Consider the following 26161-nt stretch of genomic DNA (forward strand, 5'->3'; position numbering starts at 1 on the left):
CACAAATGGGAGTAAGAAATGGGAGGTGGGGAAAATAAATATCTGTTAATTCAAATATATCTCTCTCTCTCTCTCTCTCTCTCTCTATCTATCTATCTATCTATCTATCTCTGAATACAAATACATACATATGTATGTCTATGTGTGTGTATCAGCTTTAAACTCAAAAGGGAAGGGAAGGAGAAAATTTATCACAAAGTTTTTCGATACCATAGAGAGTAGTATACAACATGAGAATATCAGTGGCTAGTTCCAATATTTCCTAGGGGAAAATATTTGAGGAGGGAACTAAGAATAAAGCATGTAGCTTCCAACTGTCTATACACAAGTGCAGAAAGTATGGGCCATAAACAAGATAACCAATAGAGATGACGTAAAGAGGTAAACTGGTCACATAAATATCACTGAGACTTGGGGAGCTGTTATTCATGACTACAGTAACACTCTTGAAGGATGTATTTTATTTTAAAGGGTAAACAGATAAAAGGAGGCTGTACAATAATAACGTACATTAGCATGAGGGCATTTAGAAATTGGAATGGAAAAGCGTGATAGGGGATATCTGAGTGAAGATTAATATAGAGAGAAGCAGAAGCAGTAGTGCAATGGGAGTATCCTATAGACCACCTGGACAGGAGACAATTGACAAGGAGTTTGGGTGACAGGTCATGAGTCTGGCATGGAGGCATGACTCAGTCTTTCTGGGCAATTTCAATTTTGTGCAATTTAAAAACAACTTTTATTAAGAGATTCTCAGGTTGTTATTTTGTCATACTTTACTGTGTACTAATTTGAACCTCCACTCTACCTCCACTTATCATCTCCATTTTACAATGAGGAAACTGAGGCATATAGAGTTTAAATATCTTGCCTAGGGTCACACAGATAGCAACTGTCTGAGGCAGGATTCAAACTCAGATCTTCCTGACTCCAAGTCCTAAACTCTATCCACTGGGTTACCATCTGCCTGGTGAAAGAACATTCACAGATGGAGGAATTAGGGAAGGCTTCCCAAGAAAGGTGGCACTTGAAAGAAGAGCCCTGTAGGGAAGTTAAGAGATTTAAAGAGTCAGAGGTGAAAAGTGACAGCATTCTAGGAATAGTGGTTAGCTTGTGTAAGGCACAGAGAATGGAGATGGGACAATATGTTTAAAGAATAGCCAACTGGGGCAGCTAGGGTGGTATAGTGGTTAGAGTACCAGCGTTTGAGTCAGAAGGACCTGAATTCAAATCTGGCCTCAGATTTGTAGTTGTGTGACCCTGGGCAAGTAACTTAACCCTGATTGTCTCCAAAAAAAAAAAAAGAATAGCCAATAGACCAGTTTGGGAGGAATGTAAAGTTTATGAAATAATTCTGGAAACATAGATTGGAGTCAGATGTGGAGACCTTTAAGTTCCAGGTCCAAAAGTTTACATTTTATCATTGTTGTTGTCATTTGTTAGGACAACAAGGAGCCACTGAAGATGTCGGAGCAGAGGGATGGTGTGCCCAAACCAGTGCTTTGGGAATATTAATTTAGCAATTATATGGAGGCTGTATTGGAGAGGGGACATACTAGAAGCAAAGAGACCTATTAGGAGCCTATTGTAACAATTCTAGGTGAGAGGTGAGAAGGGTCTGAGCTAGTTTGGCGGTTGTGTGAGTGGAGAAAATGGGTACAGATGTTGTAGAGGTAGACAACTAGACTTAGTGATTGGTTAGATATGGAAGTGAGGGAGAAAGACTTGTTGAGGATGACTCCAAGGTTAGGGACTGGGTGACTGGAAGGATGATGATATCCTTTACAGAAAAGGAGACGTTAGGAGGAGGCAAGAGATGTAGCAGGAAAAACAATCAGTTGGTTCTGTTTCTGCCCCATTGAGCTAAGATGCTGATAGGACACCCAGGTAGGGATGTAGGGCAGGCAGTTGGCAATGTGGAATTGGAATTCAGGAGAGATTGGGGATGGTCAACTAGATTTTAGTCACCTGCACAAAGATCGTTGAACTTATGGATCTGGATGAGATAAAGAAATAAAGTGTAGAGAAATGAGAGAAGAGGGCCCAGGATGGACAGAACCTTAGGGAAAACTCACATTGTTGGGTCAGGATCCATAGCAATGAGATTGTGAATATCCAGTGCCTAGCTCACTATCTTGCACATAGTATTTAATGAATATTTATTGACTTAGCCCCACATACGTATCCAAAAATACCCAAGAAGAGTCGGTCTGTGGGTGTTTAAAAAATTGTGCTGGCTTATATATAGAAGATGATAGGATGCAAATTCCTTCAGCAGGGACAATTTCATTTTTGTCTTTGATCTTCAGTGCCTAGAACAGTGCCTGGTTCATAGCAGGTGTTGAATAATTGCTTGTTAAAAGCATGAATGAACTATACCATCAGTAAGACTGGCATCTAGGGCCCTTTTCCTCACACAATCTATCTCACCTGGTGAGCCAGTGAATAATGTCATGAATTTGTAAAGCAGATGGAAAAAGTTAGGAGTCAAATCCATAGTCAGGAAATAGTGCATAGCTAAATCATCCATATTAAGATTAAACCTGTAGCCTTGACCTCTTTAGCTGTATGCTGTAACCAATTAAGCTAACCATCGATATGAAAAGCTAACTGGAAATGATCTAAGTGCCTGAGTTTCTACTGCAGAGCACCACCAAAAGGCACTTTTAGGATGTTTCAGAGAAGATGTAAAAGACTTTGTTACTTTTATACATTTATGTTAACTTGTAGCTGTCTGGGCACCTATGCAGCAGCATCCAGTTTTGAGTGCTCAGTTAGAAATTTAAGATATGGGGAGATGAAAGAGTTAAGAGACAGGATAGGGGCAGGGGCTGAACAGGCTCCCAAGCTTGATGGTTGTAGGGTACTCTATATTTACAGAAGCATTCCCTTCTTCCTTTTCAGTCCCCTCCCACCCCCAACGCATGCACACTCAGCTTCATTATGGCCATAAAAATGGATTTTTGTGAACTAGACTGGAAGCCTAACTGCCATTTGTAACACTGTTCCTATAATAAAATATATCTGCAATCCCATACTGAGAAAAGAGAATGAACCTCAAGGAATTCTTCTTTTCCATTTAATTAGAAGAGGAGTGTCCTGCTCACTCTCTACCCCACCCCCACCTACGTTTCTGTAAACTTACTTGCCAAAATGTCTCCTCTCACATGACAGCCAAATTCATGCCATGGGAGTTCTCAATGATGAATAATTTCTACGGACTATTTTATTTCCACACAGATGAGGAGGAACTTCTGAAGTTTGCCTCTGTTTAGGAGATTCGGTTCCTCTGGCTGTTAACAAACCTAGGTCACCATTACATTTAGAAACTTGGAACATTTATTCGGGATAGAATGAACATTAGAGCAATAGAAAGCAACAACAGCTCTTTTCCCCAGGGAATAGAATTTCATTGCTTCCTCCTAGTTTAGTTTGGGTTCCAAACCTCTCTAAAGACTTATAACACCAAAGGAAGGCTTGGCTCCATCTCTCTGCCATCAGTGAGGGGTTGGAAATGTCAATGAAGGCATATGCTAACACGTGACACACAGCCCTCACTTCTCTCTTCCTCCTCTGCTGACCTCAGGAACTCTCCAACAGTGGCTAGACTGCCAAAACCCTCCTTGTAGTTCCCGCTGAACTCCTGGTAGTTTCAATTTTTTCTCTCTTCCCCTTTGTGTTTCCTGGAGTCATTAGCTTTTATTTGGGTGATTCTAAAACCCTTGTTACAGCTATGGCTCAGTTTCAGTAAAAGGTTATGGAAATGTGTCTGGCCAGGATCAAGATAGAAGAGATTTAAAAATGCATTTGAACAGTTTTCCTTCCACACAATCTCTCTCATGGTGTCCTGATGACCAGTGGCATGCTCTATTTATGAATAATAGTCCCACCGATCAATTTTTATTGAATCTGATGGAAAGTTCTAGAGAAGTAACTTAACCAAATCACTAAAATTGTCACTGTCCCCATTTAGAGCTTAATTTCTTGGTCTTTCTAACATTCAAATTTAATGCTGGTCTTTCTGATTGGAGGAAAATGGTAGAAGGTAGGGTGTCCTCCTTTCATGGCCTGGTAAAAGGTCCTGAAATCAAATAGGCAACTATAATACCATGCCCCCCCAACTGGATCTTCGTGAGTTTTCTCCTCTTCTTGTGAAGAACATTTTGCTTTTCTGAAGTTCAGTGATCTTCTCTAAACAGGCAACTATAAACTCACCTCATGCCCAGAAAAATTTTCAACTCAGGAGCACACAATTCAGGAGTAGGTATCTTACTACCCTGACTGAGAAGTCCAAAACAACTCTTAATAACATCGTCTCAGAATTAATAAAGTGGCAAAAACTTTCTGAAAGTAGTAACAAGGTAGGGAATTAGAGGAAAAAAATACGCTATAAACAAGATTGTGCCAACATTTTGAATGTATTTTATTCATGTTTGAACTTGTGGAAGGAAAATATTTCCATGCTACAAAGTTTTATTAAAAACAAGGCATTACAAATAAATAAATAAATGAGTGTGTGGGTATAATAAATAAAACAGAAGCAACTGCTTTTGCATACATAGGAATACTGGACTTTCCATCATAAACTGGAGGAGGCACATGCCACCATTGGGTGTTCCTTTGGAATTTTCACCCAGTGTGAAAAGATTATAAGATCACAAGATCCATCTTTCACTTGTGGTGCCCACATGATCTGCTGAGTTTTGTCTCTTAAGGGATAGTGGACATTTCCATCTGGACCTCTGCTTATCTTGGCAAAAAAAAAGACCATTTTCTTCCCGGTGCCCACTTCCACATTATAAACCCCAAAGGAAAATACAAAATGATTGCGGTGATTTTATTTCCAGCACAAGGCTGGTAATACTGACTGGTATGAAATAGCTAAGTACTAGACAGTAGAAAGATTCAATGACTCCAGGATATCAGACTTAGAAGTACATGGTACATTCAGTAAAACCTTACTTCATTAGCAACATGGAAATCTTAGCCTGGCAATTCAGAGGCTAGGGAAGCAGTATTCCTTAATGCTGTTTCCATTGGGACTTTCCAGGTCATAGGGCTCAAGCTGATGATACTCAAATGTCACACGATTGACGTGTTTCCCACTGGAGACCATACGTACTACAGTATTGTCACAGCCGATTGTCATCTGGGCTGTTAGGGATGGAGAAAAGAAATCAAATTTCATGATGTCAATTCACATGGCACAAACCAGTCTGTCAGGCCACTCACTTTGAAGCTCACAGAAAAAAAGGCTTCCTAAATTCCTTAGTCAGTCCTATAATATACTCCTTTAGTTTTCTGTTTAGTTTTGACATAGCACATCTTTAGATCAAGCCTCATCTTGCATCTAGGGTGTAGCAGTACCCCAATGAAAAGGAGAGAAAGGCCCTGCTCCAACCTTGTTTATGTTGTTCCCACCAGCTAAGCATGTACCTGGGCTCATGCTCAGGTTAAGGGAGCAGAAAGAACACGTGGCCTGAAGAAATGACTCTCATTTCTAGAGGATTTCAAATCACTATCCTCACAACAAACAGCAGGGAGGCAGTACATGTGTTACTAGCTTCATTTTATAGATGGGAAAGCTGAGACTTGGAGCAGATAGTTTGCACACAGTCATATGGCTAATAATTGTCTTAGTGAAGTTCAAATCCAAGTCACCTGACAATAAGTCCAGGGCTCTGTGCAGTGTACTGCACTCATAGAAATATTCCTTCAAATAAATTAGCAGGGTACACAGCTGTCATAGTTATCTGTCCAAGGGCATTATGCTGGGAGTCAGGAAGCCTGGGTTTTCAACTGAGCTACCCCATAAATGTTTCCTGTGATTTTAGATGAATCATTTCATTTCACCGGGCTTTGGTTTTCTCCCCCTGGCAAACCCAATCCAATAAACATTTATTTATTAAACACCTACCATATTCCAGGCACTGTGCTAAGTACAGGGGATAGAATTAAAAGGAAAGACAGTCCTTGCCCTCAAGGAACTTACAATTTAAAAGAAGGAAGCAGCAAAGTGAGGTAGGGAGCAAAGGGACACCAGGGGGTAGCTGGTGTAGGTGAGAGGCGGTTGGAGTAGATTATAGATTCCCATATACTCCTTGACTCCTATTCAATAGGAAAGGAAATAAATTCTAGAGTATACCATATAAGCCAGATAGGCAGCTAGGTGGCACAGTGGAGAAAGCACTGGATTTGTAGTTGGAAAGACTTGAGTTCATATCTAACCTGAGACACTTACTGGCAATGTAACCCTGGACAAGTCACTTAGTCACTATCTGCCTCAGTTTCCTTGTCTGTAAAATGGGGATAATAATAGCACTTGTCTCCCAGGATTGTTGTGAAGATAATATTTGTAAAGCATTTGGTAAATCTTAAAGTGCTACATATATGCTAACTATTATCTTAAGAAATGAAATACAGAGATCAATTAATTTCAATAGGATAATAGAATTATTTGCCAAATAGTCCTAAATTGGAACTCTCTGGACTAGATGATCTCTGAAGCGCTAATATTCTGTGACAATAAAATAAAACATGGGTATGATGGCTAAGCACAGAGCTCCAGTGACTGGACGTTTGGAAAAGAGAGGAAGGAGGGAGAAGAGGATAGGTAGGAGGAGAACAATTCTCTCTCAGCCTCTATGAAGGAAGGTAATGATACCAATGAGATCTCATGTACTTTCTTGCTAATAGACAAGGCAAAGTTGCCTAGGCACAAAATACTACCCTTTTCGACTTTCATGTTTATTAGCTTTTTTGTTTTCTTTGAAAACCTCAGATCTGAATCCAGAGAAGCACCAGTCATCTCTACAGATCAGAAGTATCAGCTAAAGACAAATTTCAATTAAAATAGATTTTCATTGTGCTATATGAAGTTCACAAAGAGAAAGCCAATTTCTGTTCTTACTCTGATCAAGGTACTCACCAGGATCCAAACAGCCTCTACTAGCAGGACTAAATTTATTCCCTAGATGTGTTTCAAAGAGGTCATTCTTTTTTTGCTCACATTAGAAACCTTATGCCGTAGGATCTTCCTCTTCCCTGTTTCATGCACATTTCAGTGATTCCAAGCTAGACTTTTAGCATGATCCTTAGAAAAGTCAAACTTAATAAACTTCATAACTCCTCATTATCCAACTATTATTTTCCCTTTAGAAAAGTGAAAGGTGTGTCTGCACATGCTAAAAATGAAGTGGAAAATGGAAGCAATAATTTATTTAATTTAAACTTTAAGATGACTCCAGTTTCAATTATCTAAATAATTCAGGTAAATGTTGTTTGTGGCCTTCAACCTCATCTCCTAAAACTCACCTTCTTTTTATTAACAGGTAAAGGCCTGACCTGCCATGCTCAGCCCCAAGCATGCTAAATATTGAATACAGCATGGAGAGAAACCCTAGGGAACCTACAGTTTAAAAGACAGGAGGAACAAGGTAAACATGAATATGTGAAATAAATTTCACTGTTCTGTGGTATGGAGCTTTTGGAAGACAATTGTTTTATCTTATAATAATGGAAGGAATACTTTAAACCAAATTCTGGCTTAAAACACGTGTTGTCTAGTCTTCCTACATTTTAAAAATTATCTCTCCTGGGTCTATTTTCCAGGTCAGTTGTTTTTCCAATGAATATTTCACATTGTCTTCTATTTTTTCATTCTTTTGGTTCTGTTTTATAATTTCTTGATGTCTTATAGAGTCATTAACTTCCATTTGCTCTATTCTAATTTTTAGGGAATTATTTTCTTCAGTGAGCTTTTGGACCTCCTTTTTCATTTGGCCAATTCTGCTTTTTAAAGCATTCTTTTCCTAATTGGCTTTTTGGAGTTCTTTTGCCATTTGGATTAGTCTATTTTTTAAGGTGTTATTTTCTTCAGTATTTTTTTGGGGTCTCCTTTAGCAAGCTTTTGACTCGTTTTTCATGATTTTCTTGCCTTAGACAGGCCCATAAGAGAAGCTAAGTGATGGTTAAAGAGCTGTCCTGATTGGCAAGAAGTGGCTTTCTGTTCATGGGCAAGTCCCTGAACTTCTCAGGGCCTAGAGGTATCTCTCTAAGACTCTAAGTTACAGGACAAATGCCTTTCTGTGTTAGTGGAAGGAGTTTCCACATAGGGAACTCCTCACAATGATGAAAGTTTAGGTTCAGATCCATCCCACTCCCCTTCTCCCCCAATCCCCAAGTGGGGGGGGGAACACAGTTTCTACTTAGACCTGAATATCCTCACCAGCCTCTCTTACTTCTGCTTCTGTGATTTTTTTTTATCATTGAAATGTTATCTTCATCAAAATTTGGTTTCTTTTCGAGAGGTCACAGAAAAAAAAGTCTATCTTCCTTTCCTCTCTAGTTTTACTTCTGAATCTTTTGATCTAGACAAAGACATATCATGTATATTTTATATACTTGAGAAAAATATTATCTCCTGTAAATTTGTCTGCTTCATTGGTAGACAAACTCTTTAGTTCCTGAAAAAGAGACAACCTAACATATGTTTTTTTCATTCTTAAGTCACTTGTTTCCATTTTGACTTCTGAGTCAAGGACCAGTTACTCAGTCCGATAGGTAAGTAGCACAGATGACTTCTCACATAGTCTGGTTTCAGGGAAGCCAGGGAGGACCGTTGGTCCACAAATATATTCTCTACTTGTTGACTACAGCTTCAAAGTTCACCACTAGAACTTTATTCCATTAACTTAAGTCTTTTAGACCTGTTATAATGCAAATGCTTTAAGCATTTCTCAGTCATCTTCACCTGAAGGTGAAGGAACTTTTTTCCTCTGAGTACATTTTGATAGGAGGGAAAAGAGAAGAGATAAGAATTATTAGTTCCTTGTTGGGAAAACAGTAGACAAATTGCTCACCTCACAATTTTGGAATTCATTTGTTTGTTCCTTTACTCTTACCAGACAAGCCTTCCATAAGGTATCAGAGGTACGGATAAAGTGGGTTTTGTGTTTCTTCCATTCAGTTTTCAGGTTATACTTGCAATACTTCCAACATAGCCTTCATACGGTTTAGAGCGGATAAGAACTTTAGAAATCTTGTATTTCCACTCCTTCACTTTGCATATGAAGAAAAAGGAACCATTTTCCCTTCTGATTTCCAGAGAACATTCCCACTTCCCCCAGGAAGTTTAATCTGCTTAATTTTGGAATTCAGCTCTTGAGCCAAGCTGTCTTGATTGGTGGGTGAGTGAGGGAAAACTCACTTATGATATGAAGATGATCTAAGACCATGCTTCATATTCCATCTACTCAGTCATCCACCACCAGGAAACGACAGTTTATCTGAATATGTAGCCATCTGCCCTACAAATCCATTTCTGTCCTTCAGCTGCCCCCATTACTACCTTTTTGTCATGGGATCAGTAATCAAAGCAATGGTTTAATTGCTACTGAAAAGGGTGGTGATGGAATACTGTATGGTTTCATTTACCATTCCTGTGACCCTCCAGACCAAAACTACCTTCCCTGGCCACCATCCACCTATATGTTCTATATTCCTTCATTAGGATGTTAAATTCCTTGAGAACAGGAATTGTATTGTAGTAAGACCCCTAGTACCTAGCACAGTACTTGGTGCACAGTAGGTGCTTAACACATGGTTTTTTTTTAAATTATTATTATTCATTCATTCAATATCTTGCCCAAGGTCACACAGATTTTAAGTTAGGAGAGCTGGGATTTGAACCCAGGGCCTCTGACTCCAAATTCAGTGTTCTTCCTTGTGCACACAAAAGTAACGTGTATACTGTGAAATGTTGGACACCTTATCGACCCTCTTATCTTTCAAAAAAGTTTTAATTTAAAAATCATTTGAATAGATGCAGTAACAATAAGGACATTAAACAAACATCTTACCAGGGCCATGAAAAGGATAACATAGATCAGCAAAAGGCATCATCTTGGAAGGGTCCAATCCAGTTCCTCCCAATAGCTCTACAAAATCTCCTATTCCCCCACAACCTACTGAAGGTTTCTATAAAAAAAAGAAAGAAAGCAGCAGAAGGGGTTGCCTTTAATGAATGATAGAATCAAAATGCTTAACCAATGAAAGATTGCATGGATTCACTCAATCATGGCCCTAGAAGCTTTTACAGCAACATCTAATTTTAAATGCAGCATCTGGCTCTCCGGAAATTAAAATTGATGTTTAAAAAGGAAAGTTTATCAGAATTACTTTCTGAATATGTTGAGTAATCATTTCTTTAAACTGTTTTTCACTCAAGGATCTGAACTATAGAGTCAAAAACTGTAAAGAGCACAGGAGTTGTCTGAGAAATTGAATCATCAAATCCTTTGCACACACATGCTGAATTTTAAAAATTCCTTTATGAATAGAACTGGGGTTACAGAAATTTAGATCTATATCTAATATAATCAAGGATTTCCTTTTCTTCCTTCCTCCTGTTCTTCATCAAAAACCTCTTAATGAAGGTCTACATGGTATATTTTTTACTATAGTAGGCTTACTGATAATGTCTTGAATTATTCATGAGAACTTGAAGAAAGGACTAGGAATAGAACCTGGACCTGTGATTTCAGTGCTTTATGGAACTCCCAAATGAGGGGAGCCCTGCTACCTTTGCAGGTCAACACTTTCTCTGCAATTTATGGTCTTAGAGAGTTGCCTGACCCTAAAGTACTGAGGTAAATGACTTACCCAGGGTCACACAATCATTATATATCAGAAGTTGTACTTGTCTCAAGGTCTTTCTGGCTCCAAAGGGAGCTGTTAGTCCATTATACTATTCTGTCTCTCTCTCTCTTTTTTTTTGGAGGGGGGAAGGCAAGGCAATTGGGGTTACATGACTTGTCCAAGGTCACACAGCTAGTAAGTGTTAAATGCCTGAGGCCAGATTTGAACTCAGGTCCTCCTGACTCCAGGGAGGATGCTCCATTCACTGAGCCACCTAGCTGCCCCTATTCTGTCTCTTAAAGAGAGACTAGGAGCATAGCTGATTCCTTATTCAGTGTTAATGTTTAAGGCTGCCCTGCCTCTTTTTTCCCCCCAGACCAGTTAAAACAAATTCTCCGGTTCAAATGCAGTCACTCAAACGCTCCCATATTTCCCAATTGAGGTTTTATGTAAAATACCATATCTCTCTCTATTCCTTAGTCCAGGGATTCTTAACCTTTTTTCCTGTCACAGACTCTGCAACCTGGCAATAGGGTCCTCTCCTTAGAATCATATTTTAAATGCATAAAATAAAACATGAGATTGTAGAGAAAAATGATTAGATTGAAATAGTTATCACAATATTAAAACAAAAACCAAGTTCATGGACCCCAGGATAAGAATCCCTGCATTAATCCCTTCCTCAGTACTTCAAGCCCTTCCTACTGAGATTTCCTTGCAAAGCAATCCTTTGTTCTAAAGAGCTAGCTTCTGTTACATATCAATCTTTATGTTAATCGTCATTGAGCTGTATTTATAAGTGCTGCCCCTAGAAATAACAAGTGATGAGAAGTAAATGAATTATAATTCCTGTCCTCTAGGAATTATAATTTAAAACAGAGGACATTAATGCTGATAAATCTGTGGGTGGAGGATGTTCCATGAAAGACAAAACTAGATCGACAGATAATATTTATTCCTTCATTCATTCAGCAATCCAAAGGAACTGGAAATGGGGGCTGGGAGAGGGATATAATTTAGGTCAGGGGTGGGGAACCTGTGGCCTTAGTATTTGTTCTGTAAAATTTGGATTTAGTCAAAAGACCACACTTAAGGATCTAGAAGGTCACATGTGGCCTCTTTCCCACTCCTGCTTTAGAGGATCATAAGATATAAAACCAGAAGTGATTTTAGTGATCATTCAGTTCAATCCACATATTAATTATATAGATAAAAAAGATGTTAAGTTATTTGCACAAGGTCCCACAGGTAGTATTCAGTGAATCCTGGATTCAAATCCAGGTCCCCTGGGTCCTCTAAACCTAATGGTGCTGTCACTACTCCATGTTGCATTTCAACAAACATTTTTTGAGAAACTACTTCATCTGTCTTGCAAGTGCTGGGCACCTAGGATCCAAAGAGGAAGACCTTGTCCTCTAGTAGTCCACAATGTCAAGCCATAATGTTTATAGAAACATTATACAGAAACCAATGTTAATTGTTTAATTAATAAATAAATAAGCCGATGTTTAGTCATCCACTAATTAAACATACATGCAATGTATAATATAAGTACGAATATCGTGTATACCACATATATTTATACCATATTTAATATGTCACATTCTGAAGTTGAGGATGGCCAGGGCGGGGGGCGGTGTTTAGTTGGGGAAGGAAGGAAGTGTGTAAGGGGAGGAGTCCAGCTCAACCTAACTAATTGCTAAAGACAAAGTGAAGACTTCATGATGTCTCTTGGAGCTCTGGGATGATTATGGAATGAAGGGAAGAGGAAGGGAACAAGCATTTATTAACTACCTACTATGGCCAGGCACTGTACTAAGCACTTTACAACTATTACCACATTTGAGTCTCACCACAATCTTGTTAGGTAAGTGCTATCACTATCTTCATTTTACAGCTAAGGAAACTGAGGCAGAAAGCAGTTAAGAGTTATTTCCATTTTACCAGTCGAGAAACCTGAGGAAAGCAGGTTTACTGCTTTCCCTTTGCTCACACAGTAAGCTCTTGAGGTTGTATTCAAACTCAGGTCTTCCTGATTCTCTGTTCTGCCCACAATGAGTTTTTCCTTTTCTATTTCCAAATCCCTTTTTCCAATGACAAATAGAGGAAATTAAGAGATGAAGTGATTTCACTTGGTTTCTAACATCTTATTTTATGCCTCTATAGAAATTTTCTAGAGTGAAAAATCCTAGGAGGACAGAGCACTCTTCCCTCTTCCCTCCCCCCATGCCCTGGCACACTGGGGATTTTTGATACTAAAAACATAAGGGACAAAGTTGCTTATGTATTATATATGTAGTATATAATCCTGCCCTTCAGAGTAGTGTAAAGTATTTTTTCCCTAAAAAACTCATACCAGATAAAATATAAAATGCTCAGCCTGACATTTGAAACCCTTGAAACTGGCTCTATTCCAGATTGATTTCAGGATGTTCTCACTCACCTGTTCTATGTTCCAGCCCAAAGCAAGTTCCTCACTCACGACATTCCATCCCTGGTGTCCATGCCTCTGCCTAAGCTGCCCCCTATGCCCAGAGTGTATTCCTTCCTTATCTTTGCATCTTAGAATCTTTATCTTCTTTCAAGGCTCAGCTCAAGCGTCATTTGCTGTGGGAAGTTTTCCCAAATTCCCCTAATTGTTCGTGTTCTCTCCCTCCTCAAATTATCTCTTTATATTATTACATTCATACTCTCACTCCCCACTCCCCAATGTAAACTCCTTGAAGGCAGGGACTATTTTATATTTTTAAAATTTGTATCCTCGGTGCCTAGCAAGGGGCCTTGAATATGGAAGAAAATTTTAATAAGCATTTCTTCAACTGAATTGAATAAAGGGGGTAAAAAGTAAGCACAGACCCTTGTATTGGGGAACTAAAACAAATCAGAATAGAACTGACAAAAATCATGTGGTGGCCCTAAAATAAATTCAGTGGACTTTCCTTCCTTCTCTGCTCCTTATTTTGGTGCTGTTTTCTTTCCACAGGATTTGTTTAATTCTCTGGATGGGCAGGGCTGCTGGGTGTTTTCAATGCAAGCAAATGCTTACATTTTATTAGCTTACTGATAGAAGGAGCAGAACCATGAGACTGGCCTGCAGAGAACCAGCCAAGGTCAAGTCCAAAGCTGATTTTAAGGGAAAGAAGCACCATGGGGAGGGAAGGCTAGTAGATTTTAACAGCCTATTTGTACGGCTTCAGTAACACATTACTATGCTCTCTGATGCCAAAACAAGATTTTGTACTACGCCAGCTGCATTCTTCTACAACACAATTTTACCATTCTGAGACATTCTTGCATATCAAAAAATATTCAGATAATCAGAGAAACACCTGGACAGATGACTCATAGCATTACCATGATTCAGCTAGGGAACACTTTCATGAAAGAGGCAAGCACAAGTGAGTTGGATGGTAATAATACAGTCCAGCAGCACTCATTTGAAATATTTCTTCCACAATGAAAATTATTCAGATAATCAGAAGGACATCTGGGTAGGTGATTAAAGGTTAAGATGAGGGGTGGGAGAGAGGTGTGGTTAAAAGAAGCAAGGATAAATGAATGTGATTTTAATAACAGTGTAGAAGAAAACACACAGATATGGCCACCAACATAATGATAAAATGTACAAATGATACAGATAGGTCTAATCAGCCTGCTGGCACCATTACAGGTACAACCTTAAGAAACAATTCAGTAAACAGTAAAACAGCTCACCTTTAACTGAAGACTGTTTAGATGCCCCAATATGAGATCAGATATTTTTATAACCACTGGATAAATGATAGAGAAGCTGCAGTTTCTGTGCTGATGAGGAATCACCATAGTAAACTTTCCGTTGGGGGTCTGAGAGATGACATTGCAGGCTGTTTACAACAGGTAAGAGACAAAAAAGCCCAGCTTCATTAGTTATAAGTTGTGTATGTTCCTTTATGGAAGAGTTATAGACCCTATTTTAGGTGGGAAGGCCTTACACACTATCCCCAATCTGTAAAAGTTCCTATTTGTGGCCTTGTGGGCAGCTAGGTGGCTCAGTGGACAGAATGCTAGGCCTGCAGTCAGGAAGACCTGAATTCAAATGTGACCTCAGATACATACTATAGCTGTATGACCCTGGGTCAGTCACTTAACCCTGTTTGCCTCAGTTTTTTCATTTGTAAAATGAGCTGGAGAAGGAAATAGCAAACCACTCCAGTATCTTTGCTAAGAAAACCCCAAGTGGGATCAAGAAGACTTGAACACAACTGAAATGACTGAACAACAATGACTGAAATCTGAATGTCACAAAAAAGCTTTAAGTGTACTAGGGAGGTCCTTTGGTATTAAAAACAATTCCTCAAGAATGGAAGTGGTCATGCTCCATTCTGTTAGATTGTGAGCTCCTTGAGGGGAGAAGACTGTCTTTTGCCTCTTTTTGCATCTTCAGTGATTAGCTAAGTGTCTGGCACATAGTAGGCCACTAATAAATATTTATTGGTTGATTGAGTGATAGATGAGGCATTTACTTCTTTTTAAAAATAGTTATTTATTTTGACATTCATTTAAAAAAATCTTTGTGTTCCAAATTCTCTCCTTTCCTAGATAAGGCATTTCTAACCCAAACTGAAACAAGGCCTCCAAAGCATAGTTTTAGTGGCTCACTTCTGTAAAAAGGCAGAAATTCTAAATCATATAAATGAACATCAATTATACATCAAAGTATAAATGATAAAAATGCTTTTGTTAAATATCTGCTATTATACAAGCAGTTAGTTGTATAAATTTTAGGAGAGCCATCATGATCTAGTGGGTATAGAACCCATCTCCAAGTCAGGAAGGCCTGGCTTCAGGTTCTACATCTAAAAGCTGATGGTTATGTGACCCAAGATACCCAACCTTTCGATGCTCTAGATAACTCTCTGGGAAAGTGGAGAACTACATTGGTCGAATTTCTTATGCTAAAATGGGGACTTTCTTATGCCAATAAATTACAGGTGCCTATCCTTACAAATTGTTATATGAGTGCCTCAGTTCCCACAGACATAGGAAGAAGATAGTCTTGGGAAGTGGAGAATTTGGCCCCTTTGAGAATCCAGTCTTCTATACAATTAGTATTCTCAAAACACCAATGCTGTAGTGAACATATTATTTCAAGAAGGAAGGCTGAAGATCTGTACAATAATAACAACCGAATAATAATGATAAGTGACATGTATGAAGTATTTTGGGCTCACAAAGCACACGACATAAGACTGCTTATGGGAAATCTTCAGACCAAAGGAAAAATGTTTTTAAGTCCTACTAAGTAAGACTAAAGTCCTACTAACATGCTACTCAGGAGTCACGGAGTGGGCTAGACATAGATGGGAATCCTTCTACCTAAAGACTTTTACAGTAAAATCTATCCTGCAGGAGAGAGTGGTACTGAAGGTTAGGTAAAGTTTCCTATTCCAGATAGCTGTATCTGGAAAGAACCTTAAAGATCATCTGAGCCAAACCCCTGCTTTTCACTTAAGGAAACTGACATTTATGGAGATTAAGCGATTTGACCAAGAATACGTATCAATGGCTAGACTGGGGACTAGTATAAAAGGCTCTCCCACTGCTTCTCATAGTCTGCTTGACTCTCATTTCTCAGGATTTTCTGAAACTTTTTTTTAAACCTCTCAGCCTAGATGCGGGCTTTGTTCAGTTAGCTGAGAGATCCAGAGACAAGCCAGTTCTCATTGCTAAAAACTTTATCGAATACTTTCTAATTGCCTCACTGTTTTCTAAAACCATCCAGAGCTGCCTGTATTTCTAATGAAACTTTATTTTTTAACATCCATCATTTTATTCAGGGATTATTCAAGTGTCCTGCTTTCTACTTGTTTTAGCTTTCTAGACATATTTCATTCTCCCTTAATTTTATATTGCTTTTAACCATTAGAGATAATTTGCACTCAATATTGCCTTTTTTAAAAAAAAAAAGCAGCAAATAAGTCAACTAGAAAACTAACATGAGGCAGGTCCCCATATCTCATGGAATTTATCCTTAACAGAGAGGCATCATGGGAGAAATGAGTTGATCTCATTGAACTAATCTGCTGTTTGAATGATTTGAATGCTCCTCACTTAATCAGAAAATGTAGTTAAGGAGAACATCCCAGTTCTCAGCCATTTTGGGTAGCAAAAGCCCATAAGTATTTACAAGCTACAGTAAGTAGTATAATAGATTGCATTGTTAATGTTCAGAAAACCACAAACAAATAAATGAAATACTTTTATACAAGATGCTGTCCTTCAATTCTGAGAAAAAAAAAGAAATTCTCCCAGTGATTGACTGGGCAGGCAATCTCTGTCAAGCTTATCCTGGACAGTAGCATGATTTAGGATTAACATTTTTGTCATCAGGCCTATTGTACTAGCAAGGCAGATTTAAATTTCTTTTAAGAAATTTAACTCTAGCAAAAGGAATATAAAGTTCTGTGCATTTTCCCCAGGTTAGCCACGCAAATTACAAAGCATGACTTGGTTTTCCTTATGATCAAAAGACCCTATTAGTAAATTTCCAGACTTATTTGTTTATAAAAAAGGATCTCCTCAGGTCACATTTCCTGAGCATTCTCAGTCAGACAACTCTTTGAAGTATAGTTTTTCACCAAAAGACCTGGTTATTCACTGAAAAAATTAAAGAAAGCACTTACGGAAGAGGTTAGGGTTTTTCTTTATGGTTATTGTAAATCCATTGCCAATCTCATGAATCCGGAAGAAGATCATGGCCACGTTCTGTGATGAGCTAAAGCTTCTGATATTGCCACTTTCGCAGAAATCTATGTACCGGTCAGACATAGGAAGAGGATGATCCTGGGAACTGGGAAATTTCTCCCCTTTAAGAATCCAACCATCAAAAGCCTTCAGTAATGTAAAAATAGAAAGTTTATTGGTTAATTGATTCCATTGATTCCATCAGTACCTCAAAATAAAGATTTTTTTTTTAAATAGGGGAAAATCCAAGAAGGAAGGAATGGGAGAAGAGTTGAAAGTAGGAAGGAAGGAAGAAAGAGAAAAAGAAAGAAAGAATCTGTCCTTTTCCAGAACAGGTCTTCAATCTTAAATGTAGCCTTCAGATAATTGATAATTTTATACTCCCCTCCCTGTCACCATCTAGCTTGCTTGCAATGTACTCTAAATATACTTTAGCAATGTGTGGCTTGCTTTCCTTCCTTTTAATCAGTCCCCTTCATCTATACACACACACACACACACACACACACACACACACACCCCATAATTGTCACCATAAGGATAAGTGAAACCACAGATAATGCTTCACTTTTGCTACCAAAATTCATAATTAAATCTTCATATTTATTCCTTTCCACAAGTTATCCTCTGGTGAAATTTGGATACTTAGTAGAAAGTTGTGAATTTTGGGAGTAGTAACTTTGCCCCTAACTGGTTATATATGTTGGTTTTCCCCATGCATTTAGAAATCCCTTATACTTCCAAGATCTAAGGTTTAATTGCAGAGGAGATGAATGAGAGCCTTTTCCTCCTCTAATGCCTTGGCAGATATGAGTTGCTGAAGTCTTAAAAAACAAACAAACCAAAACTCTCTGCATTTAGCCAGGTTGTCAGCAGCACATTTTCCAGGCCTACACTAGAAGCCTTTCCATCAGGGTAGGGTCTTTCAGAAATGGGACTCAAAAGGCACAACTTTTGAGAGCCCAGGTTCACCACCAGGCCATGAGGAGGCACTAGAGGAGAACATCAGTGGAGGTCAGAGACAGGAATCATCAATAGGAAATAATAAAAATCTCAACAAATACAATAATCCTTTACTATTTTAGAAGCATTTCTTTCCCTTATTAATTTTCTTGGTGGTAGGTAGGGAAGGGATCCAAGCCACCACAGGCTTCCAGTTCAGCTCTGAGCAAATACCCTCCACTGAATATTACAGCACCAAAGTAGGCAATTCTATTGTTTTTGACAGATGCCAAAACATTTCTACTTTCAATGTTTTAATCATAATTATTTTAATTGGATAGAGAACATCCACTTTCAGCTAACCTGTTAAGACCATTTCTCCCAATACTTAAGGGATCCAAGGGGAATTCTCTCTTTCCAGGCCCATTCTTTTCTACAGATTCCTGCCAAAGTGCTAATATACTTACTAATCTCACCCTCCCCAGACCAGTTTCAAGGAGAAAAGACTGTGTCCCAGCACTACCAGACCAAAGGAAAGAAGTGTGCAGATGATAGATTTGGAGTCAGAGAACCTGGATTCAAGTTCTAATTCTTACTGTCTATGACACCTTACTCAAGTCACAAATTCTCTGGACCTCAGTTTCCTAGCCAATAAAAGGACGAGGTTGTACTAAATGCATTGCAGCTTTAAATCTATGATGGTATGATCCCCATGAGCTCCATTCTTCCCAGGGAGGGCATTTAGAGCTTTCTGAGTGCTGTCCCCAGGCTGCCCTTAACTCACAGGCATTGGGCTGCTAGTTCGGGGTAGCCCTCCGTTGCTGTCCCACCGCTAGGACAGTCACAGCCCTTGACTGCTGGGGAACGCCGGGGCTTTGTTGCCCGGGACTGTGTGCACAAAGTCTGCTGGGACAGACAGTCCCAAAAGTCAGGAGACTAGGGGCTGTGTATTGCAGAAAAGGACAGGAAGGAAGGACGGGAAGCTCTCTGGAGGCGGGTGGTGGTTGTGGAGAGGATGAAGGAACCAAGACAGGAGGTGGGGGTCCCTGTGTCCCAGATGCCCTGTGTCCCCCCCCCGCCAACCCAGCCCCATTCTCCATAATGACCATTCCCCTTCGCCCCCTCCCTCCATCTGTAGTTGTTCAAGGGTGTCCGAGAGCATGCACTGGGTATAGGGTCCATACTCTCACCTTCAGAAAGTCTCCTCCCTGGCAGTCAATGTTGACCAGGTCGTACTGGATGGAGATGACTTCCTCCGGCTCCCCGATGAAGAAGGCGGCGCAGTGCAGTTGGGGCTGCTCCGCGGTGAAGGTGAACTGACCCTCGATGCTCAACATGTCTATACATCCTGGAGGGGACGGAAGGGTGGTGGGTGTCAGGCGATAGTCAGGGTGGCAATGGTCCAGCAAGGCGGCGGCTGAGATCTGAGCTGTAGACTCCTTCCTCCAGCCCCAAACCGCCGCCAGCCCGCTTGCTTGCGACCTCTCTCGACTTCCCACTCTCTTTCCTGCACAGAGCTCCCAGCTCCCAACAGGGGCGCACCCCTGGTTTCCCTCATTCCCAATCCACTGGTCCTGCTCTTCTCTGACCCAAGCTCCAGAGAGTTTCCCCAACTAGGTTGCTATCAAAAACCCTGGAGAGCCACACCTCTCCTGACTCTATCCCTTCCATTTTTTTTTTTTTTGTCTGACTTCCCGAGATCGCTCTGTCTGCCTCGAGCACAGACACAGCCTCAACTTTCCATATGCTCCGCACAGTTTCTGTCCGAGTTGTGAAACGGGATACTCACTCAGCGAGCGGTGATAGACCTGTTCCTCGGACAGCTCCCGCTTCAGGTCGGTGTTGAAGAACAAGAAAGGGTCGGCTTCTGCAACCTCCCGCAGCTGAAAAAAGAACAGAGAAACACCTGGAGACCACACTACTGGGCCTCCGGGGATAAGTTCGGGGCGGGGGGGGTGAGAGAAGAGAAACGAAAATCTGGAAGGTCCTTTTTGCAGGACGGCAGAGGCAAGGGCGGAGGAAGGGAAGCGAGGGAAAACAGCAGCTGACATCTTGCGATGTCCTATAACCAACCTCCGATGCCTCCCGACCCTCCAAGACCCAGTCAGAACGTCCTGAGAAGCCCAGGAACAGAGCATTCTCAAGGGGCCAGGGAGGAAGAAACCAGTCTAGGGAAATCCAGTGGATAGGAATGGCCACTGGGGATTCTCCCATGTACTGTCTGCAGTCTCAGAGGAAGAAAAAGCAAACCGAGCTTTACAGAGACAGAAAAAAAAAGGAGATGTAATAGAGAGATGCAAGTTACCCGAGGCTGAAAGTTGGAAGAAAGGTGTGAAGATTTGCCTGTAATATTCACTCACCTCCAGGTATCTGGTCTCTCCCCTAAGAGCTCCCAGAAAGATCAGGATGAAGTGACACTGAAGTTTGAAGGCAGGCGACATTCTGGACCTTGTAGACTGCCACTCTTCTCAAGAGGTCCAGGCTCAGTTTTTCCTTCACCTCTGTCTGAGCTGGTTGCTTGGAACTGGTAGGGTATCTTTGACAGGTCTCTTTTATAGAGGAATGAGGAGGGGAGGCACTCTGTCCCTTAACTGAGCTGAGCTCAGTTACCATGGGTTACCCTATCTCAGTGACAAAGTGCGTGGGTATGACGAGGGTCCAGCTCTCTGCCACAAATTTTCAACCCAGCCCAATTTTGTTTATCAGAAGTCCTATTTATCAAAAGTTCTTCTACTTACTCAGTTGACATCCAAGGATGTCAGGGAATGAGGTGAAAGTCCACTTCTCCCACCTTTCACTCTTTTTTTCCTTGAAGGTTAATTTTGGGGAGAATTTTAAATGTATTTTGCAAGATACGACAGTGTGTGCACACACAAGCTTTAAGAGGAATCCTAGAAACAGAGAATAAAAGCACTTTTTTTCAGTCACTCTTTCTTCCCCTGGAAGAAAATTTAAAGACCCAGAGTCAAAGGATCTAGAAGGCTTAGTGTAATTGCCCAGACTTTTTTCAGTAATATGTCATCTCTGGTATCTTTCTATTCATTAACTTCCCTTTATCCTGGCCTATCTTTCTTATAAAAGCTCCCAAACCAGCAAGCTATCTCTAGAGGGTTTGAACTGCTGAATAATTTTAATTATGTTGAATGTCCTGAGTATATTAACTACATGAACTTTGCCTGGGATTGTTGGATGTTATAAAATTAACACTAATCCAATTCATTTTCAATGCACATCCACCCCATCTTCAATGTTCTAGATTGGTTTAACTCACTGAAACACTTTTCTATCAATGCTACCAAGAAACTCCATAGGACCAAACAAAGGCCACAGCAACAGAGTATTAACAAAATTTGCCATCCCATTCTCCCATATTCTTTTAAAAACTCCTTTATTCTTTCATTTCCACCTCAGAAAGCATGGTTTCCACTACTTGTTCCCCTCTCTTCCCCCATACACTCATTTAACAATAATAGAATTTGTATAGTGTTTTAAGCTTTTCAAAGTTCTTTACGTTTTTTTTTTTCATTTGAGCCTCATAACAACTTTCTGAGGTAAGTATTATAGGTATATTACCCCCATTTTACAGATGATAAAATTGCATCTCAGAGAGGTTAGGTAACTTGTCCATGGTGTCAGAAGGGGGATTTGAACCTAGGTATTTCTTATTCCAAGTCCACCTATGCCACCTGGTATACAAGCTTTATTTCTAGATTATTAAAACAAATCATTTGATCAGTATTTAATCTTGGGGGAAGGGTAGGTACATAGTTAGCTATCTTCATTTCCAAGGCAATTCTACTCCATAAGCCCATTGTCTTGCATCTCTAACCCTGGGCCTTACCCCATCAGCCTCCCAGTTAGTCAAACCTTTCCCACCCTCCTCAACAACTGACTGTCAGGTAAAAGGAATCTGTGCAGTGGGGGGTGGGAGAATTAGTTGGGGAAGGGAAGTAAGAGAAGGGCAATTGAGGATAGTGAAGAACCTAGGATTTTGTTTCAACCCAGCCTTATAGTACTTCAGAATCAAAACACCACCAACCTCTACCAACTCCATTCATTTTGCTCTGGGCTCATCCTCACCACAGACAGTAGAACTTAGAGGAAAACAGCACTCACTTACTGTCACCCCTTACTGGTTTTCAGAATGGAGAAGGGTCATCTACGCACTCTGTGGTATGTGTTTTCCCCTCTTTTCTCCTCCCCTGCCTACCCCAGAGCAGAGGTGAGGAGCTTGGAGAATCATGCCAGAGACCTACGTTCTCTCTGTCTTTAATGATTACCTTGAGCCTTCCCCTTCTGGAGATTTGTATCATTATCTACCATTGCTTGAAGTTGTCACCATGAAGACCTCTTAACTGATTTCTTGCTCTCCAAACCACAGTCTTACCTCTCCTTAAGTAAATATTCATGGTCCAGTGGTACTAGCACGGATTAGAGCCAGAGAATAAGCAGCTAGGTAGAGTGGTGGATAGAGCACTGGGCTTGGAATCAGGAAGACTCATCTTCATGAGTTCAAATTCAGCTTCAGACACTTACTAGCTGTGTGACTCTGGGCAAGTCATTTAATCCTGTTTACCTGAGTTTCCTCACCTGTAAAGTGAGCTGGAGAGGGAAATGGCAAGCCATTCTAGTATCTCTGCCACGAAAACCCCAAATGGGGTCATGAAGAGTCAGACACAACTGAAGAATGACTGAACAAGAGTCAGAGAATCTAGGTTCAAATCCCACCTGTGATGGCTACTATTTGTGTAGCTTTGGCAAATCCTTTAATCTCCCTTGGCCTCCTCAGTTTCCTTAACTCTGAAAGGAAGTAGTTAGCTGGCTCTGTGCTCTATGGCCCCTTCTACCTGTAGCTCTAAAAACAGGGATATCTTTTTGTGTATTTATGAGGTTCCAATTAGAAACATGTTAAGATGAATGAGGTTATACATTACTGATATGGTGTTGGTTTTGTATCTGTTAGGAGCAGGGATTTCACATATATAGGGAATTCCAGGAGAGGAACTTCCTCTATTAAGGCAAGCCAGCATCTTCTTTGCAATTTATGATCTTACAGAGTTGCTTGAGGATATTGGGGAATTAAATGACTCCCCCAGGATCATGCAGCCAATGCATGTCAGAGGCAGGAATGAATCCAGGTCAAGTCAACCAGCATTTATTAAAGTCTTCTTGACTTGGAGGCCAACTCTCCAGCCACTACACTATGCTGTCTCTCTGCAGTAATACCCTTTTTATATAACAGACCATAAAAAAGTCTCAATTGATCCTTCCATCCCCACTAACTAGTCCTATATCTCTTAAACTCCTTGAAAAAAAAACCTGTCCACAGTAGGTGCTTTCACTTCCTCTCCTCTAACTCTCTTTATAACCACCTATACTCTGATTTCTGAACTCATTGTTACACTGAAACTGCTATCTCAATGATCCCTTAATTGCTAAATCCAATGACCTTTTCTTAGTCCTCATTTTCCTTGACCTGTTTGTAGCCTTTGACACTGTTTGTGGGGTCCATATTGGGGAAAAGCCATAATATACAATAAGAAGTGAAAGCCATTAACTTAAACTCTGTGAAAGGTGGAAGCCTGGGCATGGTGACCTATTAAAAATCATAGCTTAGATACTGAATTATAATTCAGGCACTGAGTCTTAACTTAGATACCGTGACCAGTACATGGCTGGTACATGACTAGCACCAAACCTTGAGTACCTGGGCATTTACCCAACAGCACTGGGTAAATGTTTGGATGTCTGGAAATCGGATTCGATACTAAGTATAAACTAAAATATTAGCTAAAACATTAACTAAGCAGAAAAATCCAAAATATCCACCAATCTGTAGTGAAGCACCGTGTGGCTCCTCCTCTATTTATCCGATTTCTATAATTACCACAGGGATTTTGGGGGGTCTTTGTGGGGATCCACTGAATCATCCAAGAGCTACCCCAGACTGTCCCTGTTTGTAAGTATTCATAATAATTAATTTAATTCCTATCCTCAATCTGGAGCACCTTGACTTCTTTCTTTGACATCAAACTAACGCCCCAGTTATGCGGGAGGTACAGAGTTCCCCAGGCAGGGGAACTCTGGACCTTACATTGCTCATCACTTCCTCCTCCTTGATACTCTCTTCTCTCTAGGTTTTAGAATACCACTCTTTCCTGGTTCGCCTCCTACCTATCTGACCCACTCCTCTGAATTTCCTTTACTGGGTCTTCATCTCAGTCTAACTTTGTGTCCCACAAGGTTCTTTCCTGTGCCCTTTTCTCTTCTCTCTATATACCTTCACTTCATTAGTTCTCATGGATATTGTCTTTATGTGAATGATTCTCAAATCTGCCCATCCTGTTCTCTCTGCTGACCTCCAATCTTGCATCTCCAATGGTCTTTCAGACATCTAGAACTGGATGTCCAGTAGATACCTTAAACTCAATGAGTCCAAAACCAAACTCATTATCTTTCCTCCTAACTCCCCCTGCCCCATCCCCCCACCCCATTACTATACAGGGCAACACCATCCTCCCAGGCCCTCAGAATTCCAATTTAGCATTATTCTCAACTCTTCTCTCTCTCTCTCTCTCTCTCTCTCTCTCTCTCTCTCTCTCTCTCACACACACACACACACACACACACACACAAAATATCCAATCTGTAGCTAAAACCTGTCAGTTTCACCTTTGTGATATTTCTGGAACACATTCCCTTCTCTACTCTGAGAGCCACTATTCTAATGTAGGTCCTCATCACCTCATGCCTGTGCAATTACAGTAGCCTGCCTCAGGTCTCTCCTAATTTTTTTTTTTTTTGGAGCACGGAAGGCAGGGCAATTGGGGTTAAGTGACTTGCCCAAGGTCACACAGCTAGTAAGTGTGTCAAGTGCCTGAGGCCAGATTTGAACTCAGGTCCTCCTGACTCCAGGGCCAGTGCTCTACTCATTGCGTCACCTAGCTGCCCCAAGTCTCTCCTAATTCTAATCCATTCAGCCACCAAAGTGATAGTGATTTTCCTAAAAGCACAGGTCTGACCATGTCATTCTCCCTTCTCAGTAAACTCCAGTGGCTCCCTATGGCTTCTAAGATCAAATACAAAGTCCTCTGCTTGAAGCTCAAAGTTCTTCATAACCTGGCCTCCTCTCTCCTTTCCAATCTTCTTATACCTTACTCTTCAACACATACTCTTTGCTCCAGTGACACTGGCTTCCTAGCTGTCCCTAAAACAACACACTCCCTCTCTTAGCTTTGGGCATTTTCTCTGGCTCCCTTCCACAGCTGGAATTTTCTCCTTCCTCATTTCTGGCTTCTCTGGATTCCTAAAGTCTCTGCTAAAATCCCATTTTTCCACAGGGAGCCTTTACCAACCTGTCTTAATTCTAATGCTTTTCCTCCTATTTATCCTATATATACCTTTTGTGTACATATTTATTTGTTTGTCTCTCCCATTAGATTGTGAATTCTTTGAGGGCAAGGACTGGTTTTTTTTTTTGCCTCTTTTGGTGCCTAGCACAGTGCCTGTCAAGCAGCTAGGTGGTGCGATGGATAGAGCACCAGGCTTGGATGGGAAGGCTCCTCTTCGAGAGTTCAAATCGAGCCTTAGACACTTACTAGCTGTGTGACCCTGGGCAAGTCAGTTAACTGTTTGCCTCAGTTTCCTCATTTGTAAAATGAGCTGGAGAAGGAAATGACAAACTGTTCCAGCATCATGGCCAAGAAAACCACAAATGGAGTCACAGAGAATCAGATGTGACTGAAATGACTGAACAACAACAACGACAAACAGTGCTTGGCACGTAGTAGGCATTTAATAAATTTTTATTGACTGACTGATATTGTTATAGGATAAATACTAATGCTACAGAATCCTA

The 26161-nt window shown here is 40.4% G+C and overlaps 1 protein-coding gene across 1 annotated transcript; it reads right to left on the bottom strand.

Annotated features, from left to right (window-relative positions):
- Positions 1 to 4402: 4402 nt before the first annotated feature.
- On the bottom strand, positions 4403 to 20896 carry LOC118831578 (corticotropin releasing hormone binding protein). The gene is made up of 7 exons (XM_036738970.1): positions 20664 to 20896; positions 20093 to 20186; positions 19494 to 19651; positions 17301 to 17508; positions 14353 to 14501; positions 9861 to 9978; positions 4403 to 5154 (listed from the first exon to the last, which is right to left on the bottom strand). The coding sequence occupies exons 1-7, from the start codon at positions 20742 to 20744 to the stop codon at positions 4997 to 4999; spliced, it is 966 nt and encodes a 321-aa protein (XP_036594865.1). The 5' UTR covers positions 20745 to 20896; the 3' UTR covers positions 4403 to 4996.
- Between the last annotated feature and the right edge of the window lie 5265 nt (positions 20897 to 26161).

Source organism: Trichosurus vulpecula, chromosome 1, assembly GCF_011100635.1.
Source record: "Trichosurus vulpecula isolate mTriVul1 chromosome 1, mTriVul1.pri, whole genome shotgun sequence".
NCBI classification, from domain to species: Eukaryota; Metazoa; Chordata; class Mammalia; order Diprotodontia; family Phalangeridae; genus Trichosurus; species Trichosurus vulpecula.